The sequence below is a fragment of the Sus scrofa genome, chromosome 2, assembly GCF_000003025.6.
Source record: "Sus scrofa isolate TJ Tabasco breed Duroc chromosome 2, Sscrofa11.1, whole genome shotgun sequence".
NCBI classification, from domain to species: Eukaryota; Metazoa; Chordata; class Mammalia; order Artiodactyla; family Suidae; genus Sus; species Sus scrofa.
This window is the reverse complement of record NC_010444.4, coordinates 133,837,594-133,850,799: the sequence shown is the minus strand read 5'-3', so window position 1 is coordinate 133,850,799 and position 13,206 is coordinate 133,837,594. Positions and strand designations below refer to the sequence as shown.

The window sequence follows — 13,206 nt, the reverse complement described above, 5'->3', positions numbered from 1 at the left end:
ATATTTCTACCATCTGTGTTATTTCCTAATTTTCAGAGGTTGCCGTATTGATTGCTTTGTGTCTTGGCAGTGGATTGGATTTTTTTAAAACCCTTTTTATTTTTTTATTTTATTTTTTTTGTCTTTTTGCTATTTCTTGGGCCACGCCAGCGACATATGGAGGTTCCCAGGCTAGGGGTCCAATTGGAGCTGTAGCCATCAACCTACACCAGAGCCACAGCAACTCGGGATCCGAGCCGCGTCTGCAACCTATACCACAGCTCACGGCAACGCCGGATCGTTAACCCACTGAGCAAGGGCAGGGACCGAACCCACAACCTCATGGTTCCTAGTCGGATTTGTTAACCATTGCGCCACGACAGGAACTCCCCCTTTTTATTTTTATGTAAGTAATTATTTGTATTTATTACTAGGTGTTGTGTAGGGCAGTAAAGACAGAGCGTAGATTGTATTTAGGCCTGGAGATAACACACCTGCTGGAGTTGAGCTGGGTTTGGATTTTTTGTTTTTACGGTTACCTTCCGTGTGCCACTGTTTCAAATTCTTGTAGTGTTACTTTGTGCTTAGGGGTGGAAGTGGGCTTTTTGGAAGATTTTTATATTTCTGTTTTTATTTTTTTGCTTTTTTTAGGGTCACACCTGCAGCATATGGAAGTTCCCAGGCTAGGGTCAAATCACAGCTGCACCTGCCAGCCTACGCCACAGCCACAGCAACATGGGATCCAAGCTATGTCTGCGACCTGCTCCACAGCTCATGCAACGCCGGATCCTTAACCCACTAAGCAAAGCCAAGCATTGAACCCACATCCTTATGGATGCTAGTCAGATTCTTAACCTGCTGAGCCCCAGTGGGAACTCCTGGAAGATTTTTCTAAGTGTTCCTATTCCACTCTTAGTTTTAGGCCTCCTTTGTGCTCTTGTGTTTCAGATATGGTGTATCTCCATGTTCTTATCCCTCTTACAAATGTAGAGGGTGTTTCTTGTCACTCTCTGCTAGCCTTGCAGTGGGCAGGGAGAGCACTTTGGGAGGATATTGTTTTTGTCCTGGCCATTCCTTACTTATTTGGTTGCTCCATGTAATCTCTGGCTCATTTTCTGCAAGTTTCTTTTGGTTTAATTTTTTTATTACAGCATTTTACTTTCTGATACTTCCAGTATATTGGTATATTTGCAAGTGTGATTCTGCTACCTTTTTCTAGCCATTATTGCTCATTATGTCTTATTTGCCCTCGTGATTGGGTTTTGTGTTAGTTGGGGGTTTGGGGTTTGGAATTTTTTTTTCTTGTGCATGAGTTCATATGTCTTGAACTCTAGGTGTGGGAATTACTTGAGGTTTGGGTTAAAGTTGCATTCTTGCAAAGAGGTTTTAGATTTGCTTTTGCTAGTTGCATGTCTTACTGGTTTTAGTCCTGAAATCTTTAAGTTTACTTATGCATTTAAGATATTATGAGTTTAAACTACAGACCTGCATGGAGGATGGCTTTTATTTTGAATACCCCCCACTCCTACCCCCAGAAGTCCTTCTCTCAGTTCTCGCTCTCCTTTCTCCATTATGTGCTTAGACCTCGCAGTGAGGGCCTAGCTCTTTGGGATGAGTACGTGTCCTATGGCTTTTCAATCTTAAGTGGCTTCTCTATTTTATTTGTTATCTCTCATTCCCTACAGCCATCAGAGTGGAAGTTGAGAAATGATCTGATAGATTAGGGACTTTGTTGCTATACTACTTCCTGGTATTCTTGTTTTCACTTCATTCTTTGCTTTTGGATTCCTTACTTTTGTGCCACTTCAATGTGTGTTTACAAGGTTTCTTTCTTTTTTAAAGCCCACATTTCAGTTGTGTTCAAAGGGAGCTTTAAGGGCACTTAATCCTTTATCTGTTGTTTGACTTTTATTTTCATTTGGTATTTTTTCCCCAAGTTTTTGAGGCTTGGAAACTCCTTTTATAAATCTCATTTAGGAGTTCCCATCATGACTGAGCTGTTAGTGAACCTGACTAGCGTCCATGAGGACGTGGGTTCGATCCCTAGCTTCGCTCAGTGGGTTAGGAATCCGGCGTTGCCTTGAGCAGTGGTGTAGCTCGCAGGTGCAGCTTGGATCGAACGTTGCTGTGGCTGTGGCGTAGGCCAGCAGCTACAGCTCCAATTGGATCCCTGGCCTGGGAACCTCTGTATGTCATGGGTGTGACCCTAAAAAGACACAAAGACCAAAATAAATAAATAAATAAATAAATCTCATTAACTACGATTTCTACCTTGTAAATCCTTTATTGTTTAAATTTCTGCTTTTGCTCAATAAGTGGTAGATAGTAAAATATCTAAGAATTATGATATGGGAATTTTACCTAAAGTAGATAATCTGGTTCATCCTATTGGATAGGAGAGTATGAAGGAGATGAACTTTTTAGTCACACTTGGGTTTTAAATCACAGCTCACTCACTTGTGTGAAATACTACGTTTTGTGAGACTTGTACCAACCAGTAATATAGAAAGAGTAGCTTTGTAGTGAGCTTTAAAGGACATAACTTACAGTTTCTGGTACATGGCCTAGTATAGTGATTTCATAAATAAGATGATTCTCCCATCATTTTTTAGACAAGGAAATTGAATCCCAAGGAAGTGATGTGTATTTTTCTACCTACACAAAATTCTGTTGTTATTGAGCTGGAAATCAAGCCCCTGTCTCTTCTGGATTTTAGCATTTAGAATTATAATATTCAGTAACTTCCTCTGCCTGCCTTTGTGTATCTTGAGTTCCTTATGTGTATTGCCAAGGGCTTAACATATTTAGGGTGAAAGAAAGAATTTAATGTAATGCCCATTTTGGCAAACTTTTTGAATATGTGAACAACAATGAATATAAATGCAATGCTGTTACTGTACTAAGGAACTTGTAGTGAGGTAGACTTATCTAATGATTATGGCCAGTATGTTTAGTACTATAGAAGGAGTAGCACCTTCCTGGGATAGAGGTGGGCTTGTTTGAACTGGGTCACAGGATAGCAAAGGAGGAGTGAGCTTTTAGGCACAAGTAACACAGGTGTATGCAAAGGCCTGAAGGCAATCCTATTTATGAGATAAGTCTAGGTTGTGTTCACATAGTAAGCCAGTCACAAGGAATGTCTCTTTCAGTTATTGAAGAGATGGCAATTGATATATGTCTTAAATGATTTGTAGTGTTTCAGCATGTGAAGATAGAATGGATAGGATAACAAATTGAGGAAATAAGTAGTCACTTAGCTGAGTCTAAGTTATTTATGTGTAAGGACCCAGGTCATGCTGTCTTGGCTGCTACATTTAATTTCTCACACCTCAAACAGGACAGTTGAGACAGCAACTGTGAGAAATTATCAGAAAGTTTTTGCATATCTCATCAGAGCTTTTATATGATAGAGTTTTCTGTGGGGAGGAGACTAAGCGAGCAGTTTTTCCAGGCTTCTATGTATAAGCTAAAGTGATAAATATTTTGAGGCTTGGAACATGTGTGGCTTTGGATATCAAATGTAATAGTTTAGTATTTATTTGGTAACCATTGGTGTGTCCATAGTAGCATTTTGAACAGGAGACTTGACATAATGATGATTTATCTAGGTGATTTATCTGACTGTGCAGGATGGAATTGTAGAGGGACATGCCTGAAGCAGCAAGTTCAGGACTGAAGTAATTAAGACTTGAATAAGGAATGATGGGCATGGAAAGGAAAGAAAGGGCATTGTGAGAGGGATTTCTAAAAAATGATTAAAGATAAGATTTGGAAGACAAGCCATGGGAGTTGGAAATACTGAAGTTTCATGCCTGGATGACTAGGAATTTTTTTTTAATATTAGCAAGGAACATGTCATTAACAGGAGAAGTAGTTGTGGAGGAAAAGCTGAAATTATTATTGTTATTTTATTGGATGTGAAATTAATTATAAAGTGTACTTTAGAACATGTCAGTGTTCCTTCATAAAAGTAATTTTTAAAAATTTATTGTCTAATCTGTAATTAGATAGGCAAGGTAGGCTTTTTTTCTTAGTTTTATTGAGATAATTTACATGCAACACTGTATAAATTTAAGGCATAATGATTTGACTGAACTATATCATGAAGTGATTAATCACAGTAGGTTTAGTGAATATCCATATCTCATATAAATATAAAATTAAAGAAAAGAAAAAATTTTCTTAAATAATATGCAGCATTGTTATATCATGCCGACATAATGTTCCTAGCACTCATCTATCTAAAAACTGCAAGTTTGTACCTTAGGACTGCCTTCATTTAATTCCCACTCCTCCCAACTCCTGCCTTTGGGAACCACAAATCTAATCTCTTTTTTCTATGAGTTTGTTTTTGAAGTATAATTGACCTACAATGCTATGTTAATTCCTCTTACCCAAAATACTGATTCGGTATATCTATACATTTCAAAATGATCACCACAATAAGTCTAGTTACCATCTGTCACCTTGCAGAGAGACTGCATAGTTATTGACTATATGCCCCACACTGTACATTTCATATCCATGACTCATTTATTTCGCAGGTGGAAATTTGTACGTTTTAATCTCCCTCACCTATTTCTTTACTCCCTCTCCCCCATCCCCTGGCAGAGTAGTTGTATATCAATAAAGTATCACTGTTGTGAGACTGGGAAGTCACTTAAATAACTGATTACAAGGCTGCTGTGTAAACTAAATAAACATATATACATTTTAAGCCTTATAAATGTTAATTTTCCCTTCTTAGAAGATGCCAGCCTTATTTATTCTTGGCCATTTTCACACATTAAGATGGACAGCAAAGAATAATGCATAAAGCATTTTTGTTTCACTTTTGAGCAGCTCAACTGAAATCATAACCTTGATTGTTTTCTAAATAAAATATGTGCTTAATTAGGCAGTTTGTAGTTAGACTAACTCCGAAGTTGTAATTATTGAGTGTGTAGGTGTAGTTAACAGCCTTCATTTCTTGTAAGTGACTTTACTTAGAGGGTATATGTTTATGTGAGCAAGAGAGACTATTTCCTGGAAGGAAACTGTGGTCTCCAGATCTTTATAATAATATCACCTTTAATCTTTTTGAAGTCATGAGCATTGTCCCATACAGACTGTTTTCTTGAGGCAGGTTTTTGCAAGAAGTAAATGAAGCCTCCTTATGAGCCTGTTAAGACTCCATAGACTATCAGTAGTATGGAAAAATTGGATGTTTAATCAGGAATATGAACATGTGTTTCAGGTAGAGAATTCCAAGGATAACGAAGATCGCATTCTACAAAGGGAAATTCCTGCCAGACAGTCTCGACGAAGATTTCGGAAAATTAATTATAAAGGAGAACGCCAGACTATTACTGATGATGTGGACATTAACAGCTATCTTTCTGTGAGTATATTTAGGAACATTTCATGGATCTTCCTTAATGCGCATTTACAGTGTGTTTAATGTACGTATATTTCTGGTAATATCAACACAGGGCTCTACACATCAAAGTTCGGGGCACGTAAAAATGTCTTACAATTTTTTTTTTTAAGTGCTTCTGCTGTATTGATTTGGGTTACCAGTGGGGGGTCTCTCTTTTTTTTTTATTTAAATGATATAAAAGGGTTTTTCTTAAAGTATCTTTTTAGGCATACTTCTGGATTTTCTTGCCTGTTTGTTGTCTGACTGGTATACAGATTAGAGTCCTGAGAACTCAGGAAATAAGACTCACTTGGAGCTTTGTTGTTGTTGTTATACAGTAAGGAATACAAAAGAAATAAAAATATGTCAGTTCTTTTCTTGAGGTGTGAGACAGTTATACTTAGTATGTGCTAGTGCAGAAATATACGTAGGTGTTAAAGGTATGTATTCAGATGCAAATACTGAAAAAAGAAGCAGCAGATAAATAATACCAAAGGAAATGTAAGCTTTTTCTTCAGAAGTCTTAAATTTTATGATGGTGGAAGCTGCTTTTTAGATTGAAATGTAGTTGAATCAAGAAGTACAGATAGTCTAAGAAAGAATAAATTCATGTATATATTATAAGTTTTCAAAGGAGTCATGATTCCCCAAAGTACAAAAACAGTCTAAAGATTGATGGCAGCAAAATTCACAAAGTATGTTTAGTTCTTTTGGTTGTCAGAAAGACAAATTCATTCATTTCATGTTAGGAATAAGGATTATCTAGGGAATTGTTTGTTATTGGAGTAAGTGTTAAATTTAAGTAGCTCTAAGAATTTAGTCACCTTTACCTAAGTTCATTGATCAAGCACATTGCATTTCTGACAACAAACATAAACATTTGAAATAGCCTTCAAATTTTTTAATGTGTTCATTTCCTGTTCTTATTATTTAATAATTTCTTGGTTTCTTTAGAAAAATTTCTAAGAAGTAGAATTGCTTAATTAAATTATCTTTATTTGTATTGTTTGGTTCTCCTTGTTAGGAGGTAGAATGCATAGTTTGTATGTTTTGATTGTTGCTTATTCTTTTTTTTTTTTATATATAATTTTTTTTATTTTCCCACTGTACAGCAAGGGGGTCAGGTTATCCTTACAGATAGTTGCTTATTCTAATCTCAGTTATGGTGTATTCTTTTCCCAAATCTTTTTACAGTCATATAAACTCTTAAGTAGATTCTCATATTTTCTCTTGGTAGCTGTGGCTTGTGCCCATGAGTCATTTACCTTTTAGCCCTCATGTGTGCTAAGAGTTGTCCTTTTCAGGATATGCTGGTTTACTGACTGCACCAGAAAACAATAGTCACACTGCTTGGAATTCTATCCATTCAATGAGTCGAAATGGGATATTTTCACATGTAAAGGCTTGTTTAGTTTTAGGTGGTTATCTTACTAGGTACTGTCAGGGATTGGGTAGTTCATCGGAGAGGGAGGATTATGTTGGTTCACCTTGAGTAAAACATTTATTAGCCATGATTCTACATTAGAAAATGATAATTTGGTCATGTTACCTGCATGTGCTATTTTTTAAATAAGATTTTTTGTTTTTCCTAAAAGGGGCATAGTTCAGACAACTTAGAAAATGCAGCATTAATAGGTTTTAGTTACCTTTTAAATGAAACAAATATATCTGGCCAAATTCCTACATATTGATAGTTGATCTTGTTAAGGTTGCTATGTAGCAAAAAATCTTTTATTTTTTATACTGTGTTGGTTTCAGGTGCACAACAAAGTGATTCAGTTATTCTTTTTCAAATTATATTCCATTATAGGTTATTACAAGATACTGACTATAATTCCCTGTACTATACAGTAAATCCTTGTTACTTATCTATTTTAGATATAATAAGTTTATCTGTTACTCATAATTTGTCCCTCCCCCTGCCCCTTTGGTAAACTTAAGTGTGTTTTCTATGCCTATGAGTCTTTGTGTTTTACGTATAGATTTCATTTGCTTTATTTTTAGATTCCACATCTAAGTGATACATATTTTTCTTTTTCTATCTGACTAAATAAATTCACTTAGTATAATGTTCTGTAGGTCCACCCATGTTGCTGAAAACGGCAATATTTCATTCCTTTTTATGGCTGAGTTATACTCCATTGTGTGTGTGTGTTGTGTATACATACCACATTTTTTAAACAAATTTTATTGGGGTATAGGTGACTTAGAATGTTAGATTCAGGTGTACAACAGAGTGAATCAGCCATACTTATATATAGATATCCATTCTTTTTCAGATTCTTTCCCCATAAAGGCTATCACAGAGCCTTAAATACATATCTCTAAGCTATGTAGTAAATTCTTATTACCAGTCAGTTTTGTATATAGTAGTGTGTATATGTCAATCCCAACCCAACCTCCCAATCCATCCCTCCCTCACACATTTCCCCTGTGGTAACTATAAGTTGAGTCTGTTTGTGTTTGTGAATAAGTTTTTTTTTTTTTTTCCCCTTTTTTTATGGCTACATATGGAAGTTCCTGGGCTAGGGGTCCCAAATTGGAGATGGAGCTGCAGGCCTCCATAGCAACTTGCGGCAACACTGGATCCTTAACCCACTGAGCAAAGCCAGGGATCAAACCTGCATTCTCATGTACACTATGTCAGTTTCTTAACCTGCTCAGCCATAACAGCTCTGTGAATAATTTTTTTTGTATAATTTTGATTAGATTCCACATATTAGTGATACATGATATTCATCTTTCTCTGTCTTACTTCACTTAGTATGATAATCACTAGGCTGATTATTGCTGCAAATGCCATTATTTCACTCATTTTTATGGCTGGGTAATATTCCGTTGCATATATGTACTGTACCTTCTTTGTCCAGTTCTCTGTTGATGAACATTTAGGTTGGTTCCATGTCTTGGGTATTGTAAATAATAGAGCAGTGAACATTGGGGTGCATGTATCGTTTTGAATTCTGGTTTTCCCTGGGTATATGTTCAGGAGTGGAATTGCTAGATCATATGGTATTTCTATATTTAGGTTTTTAAGGAATCTTCACACTGCAGTCCACAGTGATTACTACATTTCCACCAGCAGTGAGGGAGATTTCCTTTTCCTCCATATCCTCTCCAGCATTTGTTTATTTATTTATTTTTGTTTTTTAGGGCTGCACCCACAACATAGGGAGATTCCCAGACTAGGGGTCGAATTGAAGGTGCAGCTGCTGGCCTACACCACAGCCACAGCAATGCAGGATCTGAGACATGTCTGCAATCTGTACCACAGCTCACAGTAACGCTGGATCCTTAATCAACTGAGCGAGGCCAGGGATCGAACCCACATCCTCATGGATCCTGGTTGGGTTCATTAACCACTGAACCACTAAGGGACCTCCTCAACAGCATTTACTGTTTATAGACTTTTTGGTGATGGCTGTTCTGACTGGTGTGAGGTGATACATCATTGTAGTTTGGATTTGCATTTCTCTAATAATTAGTGATGTTAAGCATCCTTTCATGTGTTTTATGGCTATCTGTGTAGGCTTTGGAGAAATATCTCTTTAGATCTTCTGAACATTTTTTGATTGGGTTATTTTTTTGTGTAAAGCTGTATGAGATATCTGTGTATTTTTGGAAATTAATCCCTTATTGGTCAATGCGTTTGCAGAGATTTTCTCCCACCTTGTTGTCTTTTCATTTTGTTAATGGTTTCCTTTGCTGTGCAAATGCTTTTAAGTTTAATTAGGTCCCATTTGTTTATTTTTGTTATCATTTTCATTGCTCTGGGAGGTGGATCCAGAAAGGTACTGCTGCAATTTGTGTCAAAGACTGTTTCTGCCTATGTTTTACTCTAAGAATTTTATAGTATCTGACCTTACATTTAGGTTTTTAATCCACTTTGAATTTCTTTGTGCATGGTGTAAGAGAATGTTCTAATTTCATTCTTTTTTTTTTTTTTTTTTGTCTTTGTTTCTTAGGGCCGCACCCATGGCATATGGAAGTTCCCAGGCTAGGGGTTGAATTAGAGCTGTAGCTGCTGGCCTACACCACAGCCACAAAAACACCAGACTGAGCCACGTTTGCAACCTGCATCACAGCTCACAGCAATGCCGGATCCTTAACCCACTGAGTGAGGCCAGGGATTGAACCTGAGTCCTAATGGATGCTAGTCATATTCGTTTTGTTTCCACTGAACCATGGTAGGAACTCCCTAATTTCATTCTTTTACGCATAGCTGGCCCGTTTTCTCAGCAACACTTATTGAAGAGGCTCTCTCTTCTCCATGTATATTCTTGCCTTCTTTCATGTATATTAATTGACCATAGGTGCATGGGTTTATTTCTGGGCTTTCTATCCTGTTCTGTTGATCTGTATTTCTTTTTTTGTGCCAGTAACATATTGTTTTGATGAGTGCACCTTTGTAGTAAAATCTGAAGTCAGGGAGCCAAATTCCTCCAGCCGCCTTTTTTTTTTCCTCAAGATGCTTTGGCTATTCAGGGTCTTTTGGGTTTTCTTACAGATTTTAAAATTCTTTGCTTCAGTTCTGTGAAAAATACTACTTTTTGTTTGATTGGCATTGCATTGAATCTGTAGATTGCCTTGGGTAGTATAGTCATTTTGACAGTATTGATTCTTCCAATCCAAGAACATGGCATCTCTGTTGTGTCATCTTCAATTTCCTTCATCAACGTTTTCTACTTTTCAGAGTTCAGGTCTTTTGCCTCTTTTTGTAGGTTTATTCCTAGGTTATTCTCTTTGATGTGATATAATTGGGATTGTTTCCTTAATTTCTCTTTCTGATTTTTCATTGTTAGTATATAGGAATGCAAGAGATTTCTGTGTATTATTTTTGTATCCTGCAACTTTACCAAATTCATTGGTTAGGTCTAGTAGTTTTCTGGTACTATCTTTAGGATTTTCTTTGTATAGTATCATGTCATCTGCAGTCAGTGACGGTTTTTAATCTGGATTTCTTTTTATTTCTTTTTCTTTGATTGCTCTGATTGGCTGGGACTTCCAAAACTATGTTGAATAAAAGTGTTGAAGTGGACATCCTTGTCTTGTTCCTGATCTCAGTGGAAATGCTTTCCACTTTTCACCATTGAGAATGTTAGCTCTGGGTTTGTCATATATAGTCTTATGTTGAGATAGTTTCCCTCTGTACCCACTTTCTGTGGAGTTTTTATCAGAAATGGGTGTTAAATTTTGTCAAAAGCTTTTTCTGCATCTACTGAGATGATCAAATGGTTTTTATTCTTCAGTTTGTTAATGTGGTGTTATCACATTGTTGGTTTTATATATATTGAGGAATCTTTGTATCCCTGGGATAAATCCCACTTACCCATGATGTATGATCTTTTTAATGTATTGTTGGATTTGGTTTGCTAGTATTTTGTTGAGAATTTTTGCATCTATGTTCATCAGTGATATTGGCTTGTAATTTTCTTTTTTTCTTTTTTTTTTTTTTTTTTTGTGGTGTCCTTGGTTTTGGTATCAGGGTGATGGTGGCCTCATAGAATGAACTTGAGACTGTTCCTTCCTCTGCATTTTTTTGGAAGAGTTTCGAAAGAATGGGTGTTAACTCTTTTCTGAAGTTTTGATAGAATTCACACTTAATTCCATACGGTCCTGGACTTTGATTTTTTTTTTTTTTTTTTGAAAGTTTTTATTATTTATTTATTTATTTTTTGCCTTTTTGCCATTTCTTGGGCTGCTCCCGCGGCATATCAGCATATGGAGGTTCCCAGGCTAGGGGTCTAATTGGAGCTGTAGCTGCCAGCCTACGCCAGAGCCAGAGCAACCCAGGATCCGAGTCGCATCTGCGACCTACACCACAGCTCACGGCAACGCTGGATCATTAACCCACTGAGCAAGGCCAGGGACTGAACCCGCAACCTCATGGTTCCTAGTTGGATTCGTTAACCGCTGTGCCGCGACGGGAACTCCTTGAAAGTTTTTAAATCACAGTTTCAAAGCTCGTGATTTGTCTACTCATATTTTCTATTTCTTCCTTGTTTGGGCTTGGAAGGTTGTAACTCTTGAGAATTTGTGTGTTTCTTCTAGGTTGTCCATTTTAATGACATTTAGTTGCTTATAGTACTCTCTTAAGATCCATGGTATTTCTGTGTTGTCAGTTGTAATTTCTCCTTTTTCATTTCTAATTTTAATGATTTGAGTCCTCTACTTCTTTTCTTGATGGATCTAGCTTAGGGTTTGTCAATTTTGTTTATCTTCTCAAAGAACCAGCTTTTAGTTCCATTAGTCTTTTGTCTTGTATTCTTCATCTCTATCTTATTTATTTCTACTCTGATCTTTATGGTTTCTTTCCTTCTACTAACTTTAGGTTTTGTTTGTTGTTCTTTTTCTAGTTGCTTACATACCACATGTTATGCCATTTGTTTATGGGCCCAGGGGTTGTTTCTGTGTCTGGGCTATTGTAAATAGTGCTGCTTTGAACATTAGGGTGCATGTATCTTTTCAAGTTAGAGTTTTTGTCTTTTCTAGATCTATGCACAGAAGTGGGATTGCTGGATCATATATGGTCATTATATTTTTAGTTTTTTATCGAACCTCCATACCATTCTCCATAGTGGCTGTATCAGTTTATATTACCACTAACAGCATATGGGGTTCCCTTTTCTTTATACCCTCTCTGGCATTTATTATTTGTATACTTTTTGATAGTAGCCATTCTGACTGGTGTGAGGTGCTATGCCATTGTGGTTTTGATTTGAATTTCTCTAATAATTGGTATGTATAAGCATCTTTTCATGTGCCCCTTGACCATCTGTATCTCCTTTTTGGAGAAATGTCTGTTTACGTCTTTTGCCCATTTTTTGATTGGATTTTTTGTTTCCTTTTTGTTTTTAATAATTGAGTTGTATGAGTTGTTTCTGTATATTTGAAATTAACCCCGTGGCAGTCACAACTGTCTTTTTGTTTTGTTGATTGCTTCCTTTTGTTATGCAAAAGCTTTTAAGTTTGATTAGGATCTATTTGTGTTTTTTTGCTTTTATTTTTTTTTGCCTAGGGAGAGCTAACAGAATATTGCTGTGATTATGTTAGAGAATGTTCGGCCTGTGTTCTCGTCCAGAAGTTTTATGGTATGTTTAATCAGGTCTTTAATATATTTTGAGTTCATTTTTATGTATGATGTGAGGGAGTGTTCTAATTTAACTTATTTTCTAGCACTACTTGTAAAGGAGACTGTCTTTTCTCCTTTGTATATTCTTGCCTCCTTTTTCATAGATTAATTGACTATAGGTGCATGGGTTAATTTTGGGGTTCTCAATTCTGTTAATTCGTCTATATATCTGTTTTTATGCCAGTACCATGCTGTTTTGATTACTACAGCTTTGTAATATAGCCTGAAGTCTGGAAAGGTTACACCTCTAGCTTTGTTCTTTTTCCTCAGGATTGCTTTGACATTCTGGATCATTTGTGGTTCCACATAAATTTTAAGTTTATTTGGTCTAGTTTTGTGAAATATGTCTTAGGTGTTTTGATAGGGATTGCATTAAATCTGTGAATTGCTTTGGGCAATATGACCATTTTAACAGTGTTCGTTATTCCCATCCAGTAGCATTGAATATCTTTCCATTTCTTTGTATCATCTTCAGTTTCCTTTATTAGTGTTTTATAGTTTTCAGTGTATAGGTCATTTACCTCCTTGGTTAAGTTTATTTCTAGATACTTCATATTTTTTGATGCAATCTTTTTTTTTTTTTTTTTTGGACTGTGCAAGTTCCCAGGGTAAGGATTGAACCTGAGCCACAGCAGCAACCCGAGCCACTGCAGTAATGCTGGTTCTTTAATCTGCTGCACCACAGGAAAACTCCTGA

At 36.5% G+C, this 13,206-nt stretch overlaps 1 protein-coding gene across 10 annotated transcripts in view; it reads left to right on the top strand.

Moving 5' to 3' along the window:
- RAPGEF6 (Rap guanine nucleotide exchange factor 6) overlaps positions 1-13,206 on the top strand; it is a 243,169-nt gene that overhangs the window by 100,634 nt on the left and 129,329 nt on the right. For all 10 annotated transcript variants that reach the window (XM_021085403.1, XM_005661629.3, XM_021085410.1 and 7 more), the window contains one exon: positions 5,216-5,359. In XM_021085403.1, the coding sequence (XP_020941062.1) occupies positions 5,216-5,359 (144 nt within the window). The remainder of the gene's footprint in view (positions 1-5,215; positions 5,360-13,206) is intronic.